General features: G+C 42.4%; 1 protein-coding gene across 3 annotated transcripts in view; it reads left to right on the top strand.

Annotated features, from left to right (window-relative positions):
• The window catches only part of TCAIM (T cell activation inhibitor, mitochondrial), a 123,962-nt gene extending 104,541 nt beyond the window's left edge, over nt 1–19,421 (top strand). For 2 of the 3 annotated variants that reach the window (XM_077268980.1, XM_077268981.1), the window contains exons 9-11: nt 12,577–12,809; nt 15,891–16,022; nt 18,940–19,421. In XM_077268980.1, coding sequence (XP_077125095.1) covers nt 12,577–12,809; nt 15,891–16,022; nt 18,940–19,165 — 591 coding nt within the window. In that variant the 3' untranslated portion in view covers nt 19,166–19,421. Of the gene's footprint in view, nt 1–12,576; nt 12,810–15,890; nt 16,023–16,101; nt 16,396–18,939 lie in introns of all 3 variants that reach the window. The other variant, XR_013216849.1, reaches the window with a different exon arrangement.
• The last annotated feature ends 2,020 nt before the right edge of the window (nt 19,422–21,441 follow it).

The following is a 21,441-nucleotide window of genomic DNA, read 5'->3' as shown; positions in this document are numbered from 1 at the left end:
GACATGCCAAAACAAATGGAGGCAAGTAATCAAAGGCAAATCTTAGAGGCAAAGCTTAATGTCTCATTGAAACCAAGCAGTTGCAAAGTATGTAATGTCCAGATCCATCTGGATTCCTTTTGAGCCAGTAAGCGACTTAGATTTCCACCACGTACATCAGATTGGAAACAATCAATACCCTTGACGCAAAGGACTGAAGGGTCGTATGAATGATGGACTTTAAAATGTTTGGGAATTGTTTTTATGACATCCAGATTGTCTTCACCTGCAGCCGCAATAATGTCCCTCACGTGTTCACATGCTCTAACCTTAAGGGCTTGTGTAGTGAACCCTACATATATTTTGGAGCACAGACATTTGTCGTATTCAAACATGCCATGCCTCGATATCGTCACTTATAAGAATATAGTGAAGGCAAACAGAAACCAGCCTGAAGACTTGGGATGTGCACAGTTTTCACTGTGAGATAATTAAAGGGAACCTGTCAGCAGAATTGTGCTCAGTAAACTACAGACAGTGTCAGGTTGTTGCCATTATACTGATTACAATTATACCATGGTTGACGAAATCCGTCTTGTGGTTGTTGTTTAATCTTTGTTTTCAGTTAATGATATGCCCGTGCTCCAGGGTGGCCTGTGGGGGGTCTTCATGTGGTGCTTTGCTTACATATTCATCTGTATGGCTCACTGATCCCTCAGCCCCCTATTTTACATACTATATATGTTATGGTTAAATGCAATAGCATTTATTGGATCGCCGATAGATGCTGTTGCGCTGTAGCATATATCTTGCTCCAAATTATGCTACTGTGCAGGGGCATCCACTGCCATTTTGAAGAAGAATTCTTTTTTTTCCAATAAATTTATATTACTAAATTAAATAAAAATATGGATATTATAGATGCTAAACACCAAAAAAGGAAAAATTCAAGAAAATACACCAAAAACAGGCAGAGATGCTTACCTGTCTAAATAGGCCTCAATACAAATGCACAAGCAGGGTGCAGTGGACCCAAACAAAATAGCAAATGCACAGGTGCAATACCTAATGAAACAGCCAGCCTTCTATCAGGGTTTGGCCGTGTGGTACACCAATGCACTGAGATACATACTCTGTATGTGGCGTGTTCACACAAGGAATGCAAGCATCTGGCTCCAGCCTATTAATGACGCCATATGGCGTGCATTTGCTACTTTGTTTGGGTCCACTGCACCCTGCATGTGCATTTGTATTGAGGCCTATTTAGACAGGTAAGCATCTCTGCCTGTTTTTGGTGTATTTTATATTATAGATGCTACAGTGCAGGAGCTGGCACCTGCATGATGACTGCAATTTTTTTTTGTTTTCAAACCATAAAATATACAGTATGTAAAATAGGGGGCAGGTCACTGAGGATTCAGTGACCTGTCAGAAGCCATCAGTATGAATAGCTAATCGGATCACCACATGAAGGCCCCCACAGACCGCCGCGGGGCACGGGCATATCATTAACTCAAAACTGAGAATAAAGATTAAACAACAACCACAAGACGGATTTCATCAACCAAGATATCATTGTAATCAGTATAACGGCTCCGACCTGACACTGTGTGTAGATGGAGCACAATTCTGCTGACAGGTTCCCTATAATAATATCACAGTGAAAACTGTGCTCATCCCAAGTCTTACATTTTACATCTTCTGTCTATGCTGTGGGCACCAGGCTGGAAGGGGGCTGTCCAGGATTGCAGAAAACATGTTTGCTTTCTTCCTAAAAAAACACTATGCCTTTACAGAGGTTGTGTGTGGCATTACAACTCACTTTAGTGACCCTGGGCTGCAGCACCAGACTTAGGGCTCATACTCACCTGTGAGAAACTCGGATGAGTCTCGCACGGCAATACCCGGCGCTGCACCTGGCACTCAGGAGCAGAGCGTGCGGCTCCATGTATTCCTATGCGGCCGCACGCTCCGATCTGAGTGCCGGATATTGCCGTGTGAGACTCATCCGAGTTTCTCTCAAGTGACTATGAGCCCTTATCCAATGAACAGGTCTGTTCTTTTTTTTATCCTGAAAAACCTCTTTACAAACCAAAAGTAGCAGAGAGATTTTTTTTAAATTTAAGAATTTAGGCAGCAAATTTATTTTTTTATATCACATTGTTAACCATTAGAATCGCAAATTACACCCCTGGTAGGGTGTCAGACTGTGAAACCTGTGAAAATCCAAACAGAAACCAACCCAAAAATCAAACAGATATGCACATAATAGTACTTAATATATGTATTTGGCTTGTGGGCTGTTTTATGTTTGAATTGACCATATAGACTTTTTTATATACTTTGGAAGAACTCTTTGGGTGTTCTTCATTTTTTTTTTTTTATATTGTCAAACATGTAAAGCTATCCAATTAATGTTGGGGCACACCTCACTAAGGGCAATGGATCATTGTCTGTTAATTTGTACATTTTCACAATACGCAACAGAGAATGGCGCAGTGTAGAAGTATAAGAAAATATGCTATATATCTGTATTTCATGGGGCATTCAAGTATTTCCAAAGTCAGGAATATCAGAGGAGCTGACAGATCCTCGGGTCTTGGGATAGAAATATTTCATAGGTTCTGACACTACTTTCTCCTCTTACTGATCTGAGAAAATGATTGCTTTGTCCCGATCTTTTGATCAGACTTGCCGCCGATGCTTTATATACTTTCAGCTCGGCAATATGTGACTTTGCCTGACTACCTTATCAACCTCTGGGTGTTCTGATCTCATCGCTGAATAATCAGTTTAATGACTCTACCTTCCTGTGCAGGATGAAAGGAAAACTGCTCCAAATAAGAGCAGGCTCACAAGTGGAGAGCGGATGCTTATGATGTGCTGCTGAAATGTTTTACTGCTTGATTTATGTGCATATTGTGGGCTGGAGCTTAGTTTTATGGCATGAAGGAGACTTGAGCAATCAGAATCCGTCTGTGCTGGGATACTTAGTAGAGATGTGTTTCTCTTCAAAGTAGACTATTCTAAGTATATGCCGATAGATGTTTTGCAAGAATAATGTCTGTAAGAGTAGTATCAAACCATGCAAATTGTTTTCTTCTGTGCATCACTCGTAATTGATTCGTCATAATTCCTTTTCTTAGAAAATTATCAATGGATTGGGTTGGCACCCCAGCGTTCAGTAATTTTCTCTTTATCCCTTTCTCCATATGGACAGTTTTCTTTTTTTTGCCTTTCAAGAGCCATAATAGTTTTATTTTTTCAATGACCTAGCTATATGAGAGCTTGTTTTTGTGGGAAGAGATCTAGTTTTAATTCAACATACCATGAAAAATGAAAAAAAAATTGTATAGTAGAATTTGTTTGTTTTTAGGCAACTTTCATTCATTTTGCAAATTTCTTAAACACAATTTTTTTTATTTCACTGATTGAGCTAAGTGAGGGCTAGCTTTGTTAGGCTAGGTCCACAATGCCTTAGGGCATTCCAGTTTTCTTAGCGGCACTAACGCAATGCAACGGATTTGTTAAAGCACCTATTGCCATCCATTATCGTAACGCATGTCAAAATCGGCATGCATTAGCGATGAAGCGTTACTTTGTGACGCATCCTTGAATGCGGTCTACAGCGCTTTTGGGTACGTTGGGTCTAATGCACAGCGAATGGACACGTTCGCTGTGCATAGACCTCTATTACTAACACATGCCAACGCAATGGTACCATGCGTTAGCGCAGTTGTAGAAAAAAGTTAATTTGGGCATCAGCGTTAGCGCATCCGTTTAACGGATGCATTAAACGGATGGCACTAACGCGATGCGAACCTAGCCTTATAGTTTTTATTTGGTACAATTTTGGAGTAAATACAACTTTTTGATTACATTTTATTCATTTTTGTTTGGGTAGGCAAATCACTGGGGGGTAAATAGTGAGATATTTGCTAGATGGTAGCATTATGTAGAAAACCACAAATAGTATTTAATTACAGCAAATCTTTTTACTTAAGAGAACTTGTCGCCAGGTCAGAGGCCAGTTTTTGGTCTTATTTTATTCTCACTGCTCCCCTGAGTATTCTGTTTTATTTTTAAATACTTACATAGGTTGAAAAAAGTCTCAGATCCATCAGGTTTAACCTTTCTTCATCAATGATTAAAAAAATTTTCACTACATTTTCTGTAACCCACAATGTTATGTGTACTGAGGAAATCAGCCATTCCTTTTTTATAAGCTGTTACAGTATCTGTCATTACAACCTCCTGTGGTTGGCCATTCCACAGTCTGACTGCTTTCCTATTTGGCTGCCGGAATCGCCTTTCTTCTGCCCGTAATGTGTGCCCACTGGTCCTTAGTATGGCCTTTGGAAGGAGTAAATCATGTGCCAGTCCTTTGTACCGACCACATATATATTTAATATACATGTAAATGAGATACCCTCTGAGACTTCTTTTTTCTAAGCTAAACAAGCTCAACTTTTCCAACCTTTCATCAGATGAGAGGCCTCCATCCTTTGTAATAAACTGGTTGTCCGCCTTTGAATTGACTTGAACTTCTGAATATACTGTTTAAAATGTGGAGCCCAACACTGGATCCCATATTCTAGATGTGGCCTCACAAGTGATTTATAAAAGGGTAATAATATGTTTGGATCGCGATATTTTATCTCTTTTTACAAACCCTAAAATCTTGTTTTGAGGCTGCTGCTTGACATTGAGTACTGCTGCTCCGCTTACTTGTAACCAGAATACCTAAGTCCTCCTCCTGTTCTGTAGTCCCGAGTATACTCCCATTTAATGTATGTGCAGCAATGGGATTAATCTGTCCCACGTGTATTACTCTATATCTACAGGGTGGCCCATGTATAAATAAAATGGGAATGGTTGGTGATATCAAACTCCTGTTTGTGGCACATTAGTATATGGGAAGGGGAAAACTTTTCAAGATGGGTGGTGACTATGGCGGCCATTTTGAAGTTGGCCATTTTGGATCCAACTTTATTTTTTCCAATGGGAAGATACATCAAACTTATTGAGAATTTCACAAGAAAAACAATGGTGGGTGTAACGCCGCTGGGTTTATACCTTGTTTCTTCGGCGTTACTTTTGCATGTCTCTGCTTTAACCCTTTCTCCTCTCCCCCTAATGTGCAGGGATACTGTTGTCTGTTACCTGTATGGATGCTGCTCAGTTCCCTGCCACCGCTGCGTAGCTGTACATGTGCTGTGATGACTTTGCTCTGCTGCATGGCCACTCGCATGTGCGGTCCCTGGCTGCCGCTTGGAAGCTAGCCTTGGCTTGCGAGGTCCTCTGCAGCTGGTGCATGGCTTCTCACGTGTGTCCAGGCTAGCAGCCGCTGCCAGGTGCCCTAGGCCACAGTTCCTGTGCTATCAGTGCTATAATGGTTTCTGTTTGTGCTTAGGGTGCGCGCGGCCACACCTACCCTGCTTTTATCAGGGTTTGAGTGTGCACCTGTGTTGCTTCCTCAGCCTATTGCTGAGGAGCAGCTCCTATATAAACTTCCTCTTTGCTCTGGCCATGGACTCCGCTGGGCATGTGTGAACTGCAGAACTTTCCCGAGCCCCGTTTGGTCAGCGGATTAGACTGCTCGGATCCCTCTTGGTAGTGGACTATATTGCTCAATCCAGCGCTTTGTCAGCGGTTGGATTGTTTGAGCTATGAACTCTGCTGCCATATTGTGAACTGTGGGACTTACCGCCTTACCCAAAAGAATTTTCTTTGAAACTTTTTTTTTGGGGTCATCAGCAGAGGGGGCCTGAGGAGGGGATACTGTAACGCCGCTGGGTTTATACCTTGTTTCTTCGGCGTTACTTTTGCATGTCTCTGCTTTAACCCTTTCTCCTCTCCCCCTAATGTGCAGGGATACTGTTGTCTGTTACCTGTATGGATGCTGCTCAGTTCCCTGCCACCGCTGCGTAGCTGTACATGTGCTGTGATGACTTTGCTCTGCTGCATGGCCACTCGCATGTGCGGTCCCTGGCTGCCGCTTGGAAGCTAGCCTTGGCTTGCGAGGTCCTCTGCAGCTGGTGCATGGCTTCTCACGTGTGTCCAGGCTAGCAGCCGCTGCCAGGTGCCCTAGGCCACAGTTCCTGTGCTATCAGTGCTATAATGGTTTCTGTTTGTGCTTAGGGTGCGCGCGGCCACACCTACCCTGCTTTTATCAGGGTTTGAGTGTGCACCTGTGTTGCTTCCTCAGCCTATTGCTGAGGAGCAGCTCCTATATAAACTTCCTCTTTGCTACTGGGCGTGGCCAGAGCATTGCATTGTGTTTCTGTGTCTTGCCTTGTGAGGTATCCAGCTCCCGTTCTGTCTGCAGTATGTTCTGGGAGATCTGATACCTGTCTCTCGCCTGTTCTGGGGGCAGAGTACCCAGATTCGCCTATCCTGGAGGCTGCATATCCAGTACCTGATCCTGTCTGAACCTGTCTGTGTTATGTTTCTGAAGTCCTATTGTGTCTGACGCCCCGCACCCAGTGACTGAACTTTCCGGGCTCATCTTTTAAAGATGGAGTTCGGTTTTCTTGCTGAGCTCTTACTATTCTGTGCTCAGCCTTCCATGCGGTGCTAACCCTGTCTGGCCCAGTTCCAGTCCAGCGGAGCTAGCACCATCACGCTTGAGTTCCTTCCTAGGTCTGATGTCCGGAGCCTGACGGCCGAAGTTACGAACCTGATGACCTCCGCTACCTGGTCCTGTGCCCTCCGTGTCCCAGCCGATGACCTGGGCTGCCATGCCAGTGTCCCAGATGTCTTTCCGGTATTCCTGTTGTCCAGCCTGTGTCTGATGTTCTTCCGGTGTCCAATATCCTGATTCCTGGGCTGCCACGCCAGTGTCCCAGATGTCTTTCCGGTATTCCCGATGTCCTTTCGGTGTCCGATGTCCTGATTCCTGGGCTGCCATGCCAGTGTCCCAGCCGATGACCTGGGCTGCCACGCCAGTGTCTCAGATGTCCTGCCTGTGTCCAGATGTCCTGCCTGTGTCCAGATGTCCTGCCTGTGTCCAGATGTCCTGCCTGTGTCCAGATGTCCTGCCTGTGTCCTGAGGTCCACCCTGAGATGACGTCCTTCTGGATCGGTGTCTGATGTTCTCCTGCTGAGCCTGTGCTACGCCTGTGGCCTGAAAGATTGGCTGTCCTAGTATGCCCGTGCCAGATGACCCTGGACTGCATCAACCCGTGATGACTCCTGCCACCGTCAGACGCCCATCTAAGCCTGTGTTCCTGATGTCCTGCCTGTGTTCCTGATGTCCTGCCTGTGTTCCTGATGTCCTGCCTGTGTTCCTGATGTCCAGCCTGTGTTCCTGATGTCCTGCCGGTGTTCCTGATGTCCTGAGGTCCACCCCGAGATGACGTCCTTCTGGGATCGGTGTCTGATGTTCTCCTGCTGAGCCTGTGCTACGCCTGAGGCCTGAAAGATTGGCTGTCCTAGTATGCCCGTGCCAGATGACCCTGGACTGCATCAACCCGTGATGACTCCTGCCATCGTCAGACGTCCATCTAAGCCTGTGTTCCTGATGTCCTGCCTGTGTTCCTGATGTCCTGCCTGTGTTCCTGATGTCCTGCCTGTGTTCCTGATGTCCTGCCTGTGTTCCTGATGTCCTGCCTGTGTTCCTGATGTCCTGCCTGTGTTCCTGATGTCCTGCCTGTGTTCCTGATGTCCTGCCTGTGTTCCTGATGTCCTGAGGTCCACCCCGAGATGACGTCCTTCTGGGATCGGTGTCTGATGTTCTCCTGCTGAGCCTGTGCTACGCCTGAGGCCTGAAAGATTGGCTGTCCTAGTATGCCCGTGCCAGATGACCCTGGACTGCATCAACCCGTGATGACTCCTGCCATCGTCTGACGTCTGAGTCGTGTACCCTTCCTTGACATGTGGAATCGGAATCCTGACATCATTATGTTTTGTTATGTACTGTGCTATCATTTAAGTAAACTTTGTTTTTTCATACCTGAAGTTGTGCGGTGTAGTCTAGTTCTGCATATCTACATCTTGTTCACATGCTCAGCTGCCACAGACCCTGCTCGCTGCCGTTCCCTAGTCTGGGTAGGTCCAGGTTACTCTGTGGTCCAGTGGGTCCACATTGCGTCCCCTTTTGGGACGCTCGCCCACGTCGTCATGGTCTGGCGACGTGGAGGTGTCGGCTCGGCCACGTTTTGTGGTCGCAGACGTAGCAGTGGGCTTGGTTTTAACGTAACTTTATTTTTCATGAGTTATTTACAAGTTTATAACCCCTTATAAAAAGTGTGCAAAGTGCTGCCCATTGTGTTGGATTGTCAATGCAACCCTCTTCTCCCACTCTTGACACACTGATAGCAACACCACAGAAGAAACGCTAGCACAGGCTTCCAGTATCCGTTGTTTCAGATGCTGCACATCTCGTATCATAAGGCAATTGTATATGCTGTGAAGATGTGGTTAAAAATATCGATCCCTGCGGTCCCCATTGTTGGCTATATCGCATCTAAAGAACGTACCATTTATGACTACTGTTTCCTATCTTTCAGGCAATTCCTTACCCATTCCTTACAGTATCAAATGCTTTTGCAAAGTAAAGATAAATCACATCAGCTGCATTACCAACATCCAGACTAGCACTTACCTCTTCATAGAAACCCAATTTGTTGTTTAGACACGACCTATCTTTCATGAATCTGATCTGGTTGTAAGCTATTATATTATTCTCTGCAATATATCTCTGCAGGTCATCTCTTATGATGCCCTCAAAAAATTTGCCCACTTTTGACATCAGATTCACCGGACAGTAGTTACTGGATCCACCTTCTTACCTTTCTTGTATATCGGTACCACGTCAGCCATCCTCCAATCCTGTGGCACCAACCCTGTTACAAGAGAGACTAAGAATATGGGATACAATGGTCTGTTAGTTACTGAGCTCAATTCCTTCAGTATCTGTGGATGAATTCCATCTGGGCCGGGGATTTGTCAATGTTTAATTTGCTCAGATGCAGCTGTACTTCTTATGTTAAACTAGTTCTATGAGGTGGTGAGCTTTGATTGTTGCCTTGTTGAATGATCCCTGGAACAGTCAGTTCATTGGTGAATCTGGATGAAAAATGCCTGTTTAATATCTCAGTCTTTTCTTTGTCTTCTATAATTTTCTTTTTATCATCTTTTAACCCCGTCATTCCTGAGTCATTTTCTGTTTTTGCATTTCTGTTTTTTGCTCACCTTCTTCCCAGCGTCATAACTTTTTTATTTTTCCATCAATATGGCCACGTGAGGGCTTGTTTTTTTTGCGGGACGAGTTGTACTTTTGAATGAGATCATTGGTTTTACCATATAATGTACTGGAAAATGGGAAAAATTCCAAGTGCTGTGAAATAGGAAAAAAAGTGCAATTCCACAATTGTTTTTTTTTTTTACCATGTTCACCAAATGCTAAAACTGACCTGCCATTATGATTGTGCAGGTCATTACGAGTTTGTATATACCAAACATGCTTAGGTTCTTTTTCATTTAAGTGGTGAAAAAAAAATCCCAAATTTGTGAGACCAATAGTGTCTCCATTTTTTTGTGAAATGGGGCTGGGTGACGGCTTATTTTTTGTGTGCCGAACTGATGTTTTTATCGATACCACTTTGGAATGGATACAGTGTTTTGATGCCTGTTATTGCATTTTATTACAATGTTGTTGTGACAAAAAAGGCATTCTGGCGGTTTAATTTTTTTTAGTCATTATGCCGTCTACTGATTTGATTAATAATTATTTTTATATTTTGATGGATTGGGTGTTTATGAATGCGGGTTTTACCAAATATATGTATTGTGATTTTGTTGTAATTGTTTTATTTTGAATAGGGCAAAAGGGGGGTGCTTTGAACTTTAATATTTAAAAAAAAAATGTAAATACTTATAAAAACCTTTTTTTTTTCGCTTTTTACCTAGGAGACTTAAAGCTTCGATCTTCTGACCGCTTGTGCTACACAGAGCAAGGCTGAGGCCCTGCTCTGTGTAGCAAAAATTCTCATAGCCTGCCAGCAGTAACAACCACAGGGGTCTCTGGGTTGTCATGCAAACCAATCAGTGCCCCGCTATCATGTGATGGGTGCCGATGGGAGTGGTTTGTGACGCACTTCTGGCGCGTGTATGTTAAATGCCGCTGTCAGAGATTGACAGTGGCATTTAACATGTTAACACCCGCGAGTGGATTGCGATCCCACCCGTGACTGTCAGTGGCACATGTCAGCTGATCAAATCAGCTGTCATGTGCTCAGCACCGGAGCCCACATCAAAAGGAGAGACCAGACATGCACTCTATATATATATATATATATATATATATATATATATATATATATATATATATATATATATTAGTGCATGTCGTTAAGGGGCTGATACTCTTTTTGGCATTGATATATTTAGATTGTGTGTGTGTGTGTGTGTGTGTTTCAGTAGCTAATTTTGCTAGCTTGATTTTCTTTTTTACATTTCTTATTGAGAGCTTTTTGCTCCTGAAATGCTATTTCTGTGTTCTCAGCCTTCAAGATTTTGAATGCCCTTTGTTTTTGTCTTATAAGGGTATGTGCACACGATCAGTAAACGCTGCGGGTTTGGCACTGCGTACCTCCGCAGTGTCCAGATGTTACTGCATGGTGGATGGGATTTCAAGAAATCCCATGTCCACTATGCATGCAAAGATGCCTGCGGATCACCCACGGAGATGGACATGCGGCGCGTCTTTCCAGACCGCGGCATTTCAATTTATTGAACGTGGTGATTCCAGCTGGTTCAATGAACACATGCGGAATCACCTGCTTTCAAAAGCCGTCAGCTTTGGACGCAGCGGACAAGAGCTATTACTGACCATGTTCGCCTACCCTTAAACTTTGTACTGTTTTATTCATCCTTTTTATTCTTGAACATTTTATCACCATAAGGTACAAGATTCTACTAGTACATCCTTAAACATGCCCCATTTATGTTCAGTATACCCAGTTACCATGACATGGTACAAGTCTACACGATTAGGCTTTTCCCTTAATGGGGTTGTCTAGTCTAAATCGATAAGTCTGCAGTCACTCTGTGTGACTGCAGACTTATAACAAGGGGCGTGCTATGGGGGGATTCATATGTCCCTTATCCTGGGCTCTGTCCTGGTATATATATTCCCCCATCTTAGTATATGTCCCCATTCTGCCGCTGTTCTTTAATGCATAGAAAAAAAACCAAAACATTATACTCACCTTCCGTCTGTTCCCTCGGCATGCAGCGTCCTCTTCTGAAGCCAGCAGCTGATGTCAGAGTGCAAGCGACGGGAGCGCATGACATCACTGTCACATGCACGCTGGAGTTTGTAGCATATTACAGTATATGCGCACACTTTTACATTCCACTGCCATAGCCCCTTCTTCTGTACTGACATCTGCCTGCTACGCATCCTGGCTATAGCTATTGGAGGCCAGAGCGCAGGAGGTGTTCACTCTCTTCACCAGGAGCCTGGACATATGGGCAATAAATCGGTATACAGCAGGTCTCATCCCCGCACTGCTGCTTCTCCTGTATGTACTGCCTTGTCCATCAGTGAGAGTGCTGTTCTAATCAATCTCTCCCTCACCGAATTACCCCCTTCACTATGCCCTGTGTCCTGATAGGTTTATTATCCCGTGAACGTTGGGATCCGGCACTCCAGTGCCACTTGCAGTTTCTGGATGGCTCGAGTTGGGGATAATTTGTTGGTGTCTGGCTGTCGATGAGAATGAAATCCCGCACACCCAGCCTGAAAAAAACATTGGACTGCAGTGATTTTATCATAAATATTGTGTTTATCTGCTTGTGAATATATATATATATATAATTAATAGGGATCCATTTGGAATAAAAGAAAGGTCAGCTCATTTTTGTGAGCATAGCTATATGATCCAGTTCACCAAAAAAGCGCCGGACTGTCCATTACCGTGCTGCGTGTCTGTTGTCAGTACAACGTTTCCCTCTCTGCTGCCATGGGTGCGGAGCTTGAAGATTTCCGTTGATCAGTCCATTCATTTATTGCTCCATGGCTCCATTCTGACCTTTGTCTCGTGCAGATATCTGCATGGGGCTGATTTTAAAGGGGCATCAATGACACCGGTGGGGCATTATTGTGACCTCTGGAATCTGTGCTTCAGTAATAAATATGTATATTTACATGTAATTCTATATATTACTGAAACACTCTATGATCATTCAGGTGATGAACTGGCAAATGAGATGGCAATGTTTCATCAGCATCAGAACAAGATTATCTCTGAGTGGTGGTATGTGTCTGGCACGGATGTGTGCATTATGCAGACTTGATGTCTCCCCTTCACAGCTTTTCTGTGAATTCTATTTCTGACCACAACATGGGAAATCTGACGACATTGTGCCAATTCTGTATAGTGTTTGGTGCATTGCTGTTGCCTAAATCGTTTGGTTAACAAAGATGATAAAGGTTAATTTGAAAGATGTAAACACCAATACTGATAATGGTTGGAATGCAGAGGATAAAATATTAACACTAAAAATGTATACGGTATACACTTTGCAAACAATGTGCCATCACATTTATTTTATGTTTTGGTGTTTTTTTACTTTTTTTTTTTTTTCAAGCTTTTTGAACAGTTACCCAGCTACTATGTACTTCAAAGAAAGTTGCTGCAACTGCAGGATCGGATTAGCCACCTCCTTGGGGGAATAGATATAGTTCACATTGAGGAACTGCAACCATTATTGACCATGGAGGAATATTACTCCGTCCTTGATGCATTCTGCAAAAAACTGCTAAATAGAAGAGTGCCCATTCACCCCCGCAGTTTACGTGGACTGCAGATGATACTGGAAAAGTAAGTGACGGCTGGTATAATATGCAGCTTCTTCACAGTGATGGCAATTCAGACAGCAGTAATTAAAGGAGTTATAGGAGCCAGATGTGTTATAAAAGTGACACAAAACCATACTTTACAAAACAAAAATGAAATCCTAGTCATATCTTTTCTCCTGTGACTTAATGCTGATTCGCTGCAGAGACTATGTGACTTAGCGGTCAGGTACCATGCTTTACTGACATCACCGCTCACCGCAGAGCCAGTAGGATGGCACACGAGCACTGACGCTGATTGCATGCTGGCCAATATAAGCAAAGATCAGGAGGATTGCAGGATTGTTGTGGAAAATATGTTTTTTTTTATTTTATTTTGCTGGTTTCATTTTTTTTTCATTCAGATGCTCGATAAACATTTATAAAAATAATTAAAAAAAGTCACATATTTTATTATGCCCAAATATCCAGCAAGATTGGAAAAGTGGACCTGTAACTGCAGATTTCTGTTCCTCACACCAAATTAGGGATCTCCACACTGGCAAATCGAATCCATTGTATAATATGTAGTGATGAGCGAATATACTCGTTACTCGAGATTTCTCGAGCATGTTCGGGGGGTCCTCCGAGTATTTTTTAGTGCTCGGAGATTTAGTTTTTATTGCCGCAGCTGAATGATTTACATCTGTTAGCCAGCATAATAATAATAATTTTTATTTATATAGCGCCAACATATTCCGCAGCGCTTTACAACTTATAGAGGGGACTTGTACAGACAATAGACATTACAGCATAACAGAAATCACAGTTCAAAACAGATACCAGGAGGAATGAGGGCCCTGCTCGCAAGCTTACAAACTATGAGGAAAAGGGGAGACACGAGAGGTGGATGGTGACAATTGCTTTAGTTATTTGGACCAGCCATAGTGTAAGGCTCGGGTGTTCATGTAAAGCTGCATGAACCAGTTAACTGCCTAAGTATGTAGCAGTACAGACACAGAGTGCTATTAACTGCATAAAGTGTATGAGAACACGATGCAAGGAACCTGATTATGTGTTTTGTTTTTTTTTTCTATTTTTAATAGGCCACACAGGGATAGTTAGGTTAATGCACTGAGGCGGTAGGCCAGTCTGAACAAATGCGTTTTTAGGGCACGCTTAAAACTGTGGGGATTGGGGATTAATCGTATTAACCTAGGTAGTGCATTCCAAAGAATCTGCGCAGCACGTGTAAAGTCTTGGAGACGGGAGTGGGAGGTTCTGATTATTGAGGATGCTAACCTGAGGTCATTAGCGGAGCGGAGGGCACGGGTAGGGTGGTAGACTGAGACCAGAGAGGAGATGTAGGGTGGTGCTGAGCCATGGAGTGCTTTGTGGATGAGGGTATTAGTTTTGTACTGGATTCTGGAGTGGATGGGTAGCCAGTGTAATGACTGGCACAAGGTAGAGGCATAAGTACATGTGGGGATTCCCTAGCAAACAGGCAACCCCCACATGTAATTAAGCTGGCTAATAGCTGTAAATCATTCAGCTGCGGCAAGAAAAACTAAATCTCCGAGCACTAAAAAAATTCTCAGAGGACCCCCGAGCGTGCTTGAGAAATCTCGAGTAACGAGTATATTCGCTCATCACTAATAATATGCTATTATTTAAAGACCTCTTCATTTTATTTAACGTATTTAGGATATTGGTTCCTGTAACACAAAGTAAAGTAAATGCTTTATCAATTCCCCGTTTAATAATGTATATGATGTAAATGTATTAAATATTTATGGATTGCCATCTTTGCTGGTTACCAGCACCACTCTGGCCCATGTGAACTGAAATTGGACCCTATAGCTCATACAGATTAGAATAGCTCATTCAGTCTTCTGTGCGAATCGGTCCGATCACAGACCACAATGCACGGACTGGCTGCATCTGTCACGCTCGAGTTGAGAGAGCTGCAGCCAGTCTGTGCATTGTGGGCTGTGATCAGACCGAGATCCACGGATGTCTGCATGAGCCCTAAGTCTATGGTTCCTCATGCTGAATCTCATACACTTACACTGGAAAAACAATATTGTCCCACATAGTATGAGCCAACAAAGCTGAAGAGTGGTCATGTGGGCCAGAAGACGTCCGGAGCTAGAAACCAGGGAAGACTGAAACAAGTATTTTAATACACTTTCACTACATTATATACAGTTATGCTCAAACGTACATACCCCGGCAAAATTTTTGCTTTCTTGGCCTTTTTTTTCAGAGAATATGAATAATAACACCAAAACTTTTTCTCCACTCATGGTTAGTGGTTGGGTGAAGCCATTTGTTGTCAGACTACTGTGTTTTCTCTAAATCAAAATGGCAACCCAAAACATCCAAATGACACTGATCAAAAGTTCTCAAGCGCGCAGTTCATGCTAGACAGCACAGGAATTTACCGGAACTGGAGGCTTTTTGCCAAGAAGAGTGAGCAGCTTCACCATCTGAGAAAATAAAGAACCTTATCCACAATTACCACAAAAGACTTCAGGCTGTCATTGACGTTAGAGGGGGCAATACACGGTATTAAGAAATGGGTATGTGAACTTTTGATCAGGGTCATTTGGATGTTTTGGGTTGTCATTATGATTTAAAAAGAGAATACACAATAGCTTTACAATAAATGGCTTCACCCAACCACTAACCATGAGTGAAGAAAAAGTTTTGGTGTTATCATTCATATTCTGTGAAAAAATGCCAAGAGAGCAAAAATTCTGCCGGGGTATGTAAACCTTTAGAGCACAACTGTACATAATAAACTCAGTTTATTTCAGGAACATACAGAACAATCTGTAGATTTACAGTGTAGACAAGTTACCTTTAGCTTTATTAATGTAGGTTTCATCATCCTTTAACCAGAACACGTTATATGTTGAGATTATAAATAAAAAGACTGGACGTGCGACAAAGGAGACCATTGCACATCTGAAGTTATGCCGAGCTGTGATAGTACTTACATACACAGTATTTTTTTTTTTTTTTCATTTTCACATCCATTTACACTATCTACAGACACTGGTAGGACATTAACATTAGGCTGCTGTTCTAAACCAAATTGTGTGTATTTTCCTATAATATACAGCGATCATTATGTGCCACGGTTACATGAGATGGGACATTTCATCATACCAGCTGCGTGTGACCCACCATCTTTACAATGGTTTCTTCTGGCTCATGCTCCCAAAGCAAGAGAAAAGTTAAAAAGAAAAGAAGAGTAAGTGATAATGAGCTAGAATGTGTCTTTTCTTTGTTTCCTTCTTGACATTTCACATACAGATGTATTTTTTCTATAGGATGCATTATTTAAAGAGAACCTGTCACCTCCAAAAACGCTATTCACCTGTAGATTATTATTTATTATGCTCACTTATATGGGGTGCCATATTCCATAGCGCTTTATAGACAGTATCATCACTGTCTTCATTGGGGCTCACAATCTAAATTTAATATGTCATTGGATTATGGGAGGAAACCGGAGAACCTGAAGGAAACCCACAAAAACACGGGGAGAACATACAGTACAAACTCCTTGCAGATGTTGTTCTTGATGGGACTCGAACCCAGGACCACAGCACTGCAATCTCAAGGTAAATAACATTTAAATCATGTCTTGCTCGTTTACTAAAGCAGCAGCTACAGGGAGAGAATGCAGTGATATGCTTCCCTGCAGTACTCCCTTCCAGTCATCGGTTAGGGAGCTGTTACAGCCACCGCTCACTGACAGCACTGTGCTTTAGTCTCTTCCTGGCACTTTGATTGACAGCCTGCTGTACAGCACATGTGTGCAGCAACTGTGCAGAACAGACTGTCAATCAATGTGACAGGAAGGGATTACAGCACACTCCCTTTGCAGTGAGTGATGGCTATAATGCTCCCTTCACCGTCACAATGACTGGAAACAAGTGGCTGCAGGGAGAATATAACGTCATTTCCTCCCTGTACTGGCAGCTCCATTAAACCAGCCTAACATGCTTTCAATGCTGTTTACTTGCAGATTACCACCATATCTGTAGTTAAATAGCATATCTAGAGGGAACCGGGTTCCCTTTAAAGCTGGTCATACACTTGTAGGTCTAAAGGTACCGTCACACAGTGCCATTTTCATCGCTACGACGGCACGATTCGTGACGTTGCAGCGTCGTATAAGTATCGCTCCAGCGTCGTATACTGCGGTCACACGTTGCAATACACAGCGCTGGAGCGATAATTTCATGACGTATTTGCGATGTAGAAGCCGTTGGTTACTGTGCGCACATCGTATACAACCTGTGTCACACAATGCAATCATGCCGCCACAGCGGGACACTAGACGACGAAAGAAAGTTTCAAACGATCTGCTACGACGTACGATTCTCAGCGGGGATCCGGATCGCAGTAGCGTGTCAGACACAGCGATATCGTAAATGCATCGCTGGAACGTCACGAATCGTGCCGTTGTAGCGATCAAAATTGCACTGTGTGACGGTACCCTAAGCTCTGAGTTACTTATCAGTGTTTCTATATTTTACACTATTGGGATGCTGGTTGCTAATAGAGTTGTACCCCAAAGGACATTTCTCACTGGATAGGGGATACATTTCTGATTACTGGAATCCCACAGATCATTAGAACAGAAAGTTCAAGCTTTTGTTAATGTCCAATATAATAAATCTGGTAGGAAAATTAAAAATTAATTTACTACAAATGCGGCACAATGCTGGCTAAGTTTGCTCCAAAAAAAGTACTATACGTGCCATATGCTGAAATCTAATTATGTATTTTTGACCCATAATATCTTTTTTACTCGGTGTCTACAAAGTGCAGTGTGGGTTAGTTACAAGGGTTGTGGTTTAAAGTAAGCCTACCTAGATGTCGCATAAGTAAAATTGTCTAATATGAAGCATCAAATTTATCATTCAGACTGTGCCACCATTTTTTATGGCCAGTTTTGCTTTGGTTAGCTATAAGCCTTTCAGATCGTGCTTTGTATGGTCAAATCTGGATTTAAGTAAAAAAATAAATAAATTCTGATTTATTGCTTAAATAAACCTATTAATCTGTACTGTATTTCCTTATCATTAGACGGCACAAGCAGATATAAATATCTGCATATGAGTGAAGACACGTTTATGTATTAAAAATCAACCTGTTTTACAGAATAAGACCATGTTCACACAGTCAGTATTTTCTATCAGTATTTGTACGCCACAGTCAGGAGTGGAACAATCTCTCTCTCTTCTTCCTCTGTCTCTCATTTTCTCACTAAACTTACCTTTCTCCTCATGTTTCTCTTCCTTTCTCTCTCCTCCTCTCTCCCTAGATGTGTATTGGCAAGAGCTGTAACCTGATCTCTCAGTTAGGGTATGTTTCCACGGTCAGGAAACGCTGCTTTTTTGACGCTGCGCAGAGCTGCAGCGTCCAGATGTTCCAGCATAGTGGAGGGGATTGTATGAAATCCCGTCTCCACTCTGCGTGGAAACCCGCACGCGGCGGCCCTGCGACTCCGGACATGCTGCGCGTCTTTTCAGATCGCAGCATGTCCGTACACCTTGCGGGGACGCAGCGTCCCCGCAAGGCATATCACAGGGCCCTATGGGAGCGAGCGATCATCCCGGATGTGAAGAGTTAACACATACGGCATGATTGCGTCCCAGGAAGGGGGCGGGGCTTAGCGCCGAGCGGCTTCGCCGCTGCGGCGATACCGCCGCCCCTCCGGACCGTGGAGCCATACCCTAAGGCTACATTCATAAGTTCAGTTTTGTCAGTATTTTACCTCAGTATTTGTAAGCCAAAACCAGGAGCGGAACAGTCAGAGGAAAATATAATGGAAACACGTCACCACTTCTGTATTATCACCCACTCCTGGTTTTGGCTTACAAATACTGAGGTAAAATACTGACCAAATACTGCTAGTGTGCACGTGGCCTAATAGTTGTGTACGTATAGGACAGTCAGTCACCCTGCAGTCTATCCAAATTCAGCTGCCAGTATTGCAAATAATAGGGATAACGTAGAAATAGTACAAAAATAAAAATCTTCTTTTTTACTTTTGTACAATTGTCCTATTTTAATTTACTGTGCCATAGTAAATAAATTGGTTATCTGAAGCCTCAAAATAATGTTTTATTTTGTTATTCTCCAAATTTAAATAGGCTAAAAATCAAGGAACAAGAATTAACCAGCGCATGCAAAGACAGTGCGTTGCTAAGTAGACTGTATAAGGAGCCCAGTGTATCATGCGAGCAGATGATCAGCTGTTGTCGACGACTGATTGAGGAACCTCTGCCCAACTTGGTGGGGATGCATCTGTGCGTCTCTCATTACTACTCTGTGCTGCAAGATGGAGACTTATGTATTCCTTGGAACTGGAAAAGCTAACAATAACCACCGCAATATGACTATTTTCTATATAATTCTATAGCAGTAATAACAAGATAAATCTATATTAGTAGATTGCAACTGCTGTACTGAAGCTATTACCTGTGACAATCATTGGCCCACTAAAGCCACCATACAGACGTTTCAAGGACATTTCCATGATGTCTAAATTATATCATTGCAAAGGATGTGAACATTAATACACTGTATTCAGAATCTGGAAGAATGTGTTCATTAAAAATATTTATTTTTAATATTTAAGGTTGTCGTATATTGTCTATAGTCCTGTGAACTTTTTCTTTAAATTCTTTCATGCTTGAGTAGTTGATAATATGACGTGTACTTTTTTGAGCTGTGCGAGATTAGCAGGGATTGCACACAATCTAGTATACAAAGAAAAGTATTAACTGAAATGTAACGCAATTGAGAATTTTGTAATTATTACTGTACAACTGACAATTAGTAGTGACAGATTAACCCCTTCACGCCGCAGCCCATTTTCATTTTTGTGTTTCTGTTTTTCGCTCCCCTTCTTCCCAGAACCATCATTTTGTTATTTTTCCGTCAATATGGCCATGTGATGGGTTGTTTTTTTTGCGGAACGAGTTGTACTTTTGAACTACACCATTGGTTTTCCGATATAGTGTACTGGAAAACGGGGAAAAAATTACAAGTGCTGGGACATTGCAAAAAAGTGCAATTCCACAACTTTTTTTTTTTTTTTACCATGTTCACCAAATGCTAAAACTGACCTGCCATTATGATTCTCCAGGTCATTATGAGTTTGTAGACACCAAACATGTTTAGGTTCTTTTTTTATTTAAGTGTTGAAAGAAATCCAAAGTTTATTTAAAAAAAATAACAATTATGTAATTTTCCAAGACCCAAGGCATCTCAATTTTTCTGGATCTGGGGCCGGGTGAGGGCTTAATTTTTGTGTGCCAAGCTGACGTTTTTAATTATACAATTTTGGTGTAGATACAATCCTTTGATCGCCCGTTATTGCATTTTAATGCAACGTTGTGGAGACCAAAAAACGTAATTCTGGCAGTTTTACTTTTTTTTTTTTCGCTAAGCCGTTTACCATTTGGATTAATTCTATTTATATCTTGATAGATCTGGCGATTATGAACCCGGCAATACTAAATATGTTGGGTTTTTAATTTTTTAAAATTATTGTTTTATTTTTAATTGGGCAATTGGGGGATGATTTAAACGTTTATATACAAGTGCTCCTCACAAAATTAGAATATCATCAAAAAAATAATTTATTTCAGTTCTTCAATACAAAAAGTGAAACTCATATATTATAGAGTCATTACAAACAGAGTGATCTATTTCAAGTGTTTATTTCTGTTAATGTTGATGATTATGGCTTACAGCCAATGAAAACCCAAAACTCATTATCTCAGTAAATGAGAATAATTAACAAAAAACACCTGTAAAAAGGTCCCTTAGTCTGTTTCAGTAGGCTCCACAATCATGGGAAAGACTGCTGACTTGACAGATGTCCAGAAAGCAGTCATTGACACACTCCACAAGGAGGATAAGCCACAATAGGTCATTGCTAAAGAAGCTGGCTGCTCACAAAGTGCTGTATCCAAGCATATTAATGGAAAGTTGAGTGGAAGGAAAAAGTGTGGTAGAAAAAGGTGCACAAGCAACCGGGATAACTTCAGCCTTGAAGAATTGTTAAGAAAAGGCCATGCAAAAATTTGGGGGAGATTCACAAGGAGTGGACTGCTGCTGGGGTCATTGCTTCAAGAGCCACAACACACAGACATATCCAAAACATGGGCTGCAAGTGTCGCATTCCTTGTGTGAAGCCACTCATGCCGAATAGACAACGCCATAAGCGTCTTACCTGGGCTAAGGAAAAAAAGATCTGAACTTGGACTGTTGCTCGGTGGCCCAAGGTGTTGTTTTCAGATGAAAGTAAATGTTGCATTTCATTTGGAAATCAAGGTCCCAGAGTCTGGAGGAAGAGTGAAGAGGCCACAATCCAAGCTGCTTGAGGTCTCGTGTCAAGCTTCCACAATCAGTGATGGTTTGGGGAGCCATGTCATCTGCTGGTGTAGGTCCAATGTGTTTTATCAAGACCAAAGTCAGTGCAGCCGTCTAGCATGACATTTTAGAGCACTTCATGCTTCTCTCTGCCGACAAGCTTTTTGGAGATGGAAATTTAGTTCTCCAGCAGGACTTGGCACCTGTCCACACTGCCAAAAGTACCAACACCTTGTTTAAAAACAACAGTATCACTGTGCTTGATTGGCCAG

The sequence above is a fragment of the Ranitomeya variabilis genome, chromosome 6 (assembly GCF_051348905.1).
Source record: "Ranitomeya variabilis isolate aRanVar5 chromosome 6, aRanVar5.hap1, whole genome shotgun sequence".
Lineage (NCBI taxonomy): Eukaryota > Metazoa > Chordata > Amphibia > Anura > Dendrobatidae > Ranitomeya > Ranitomeya variabilis.
This window is presented reverse-complemented; position numbering and strand designations above follow the sequence as displayed.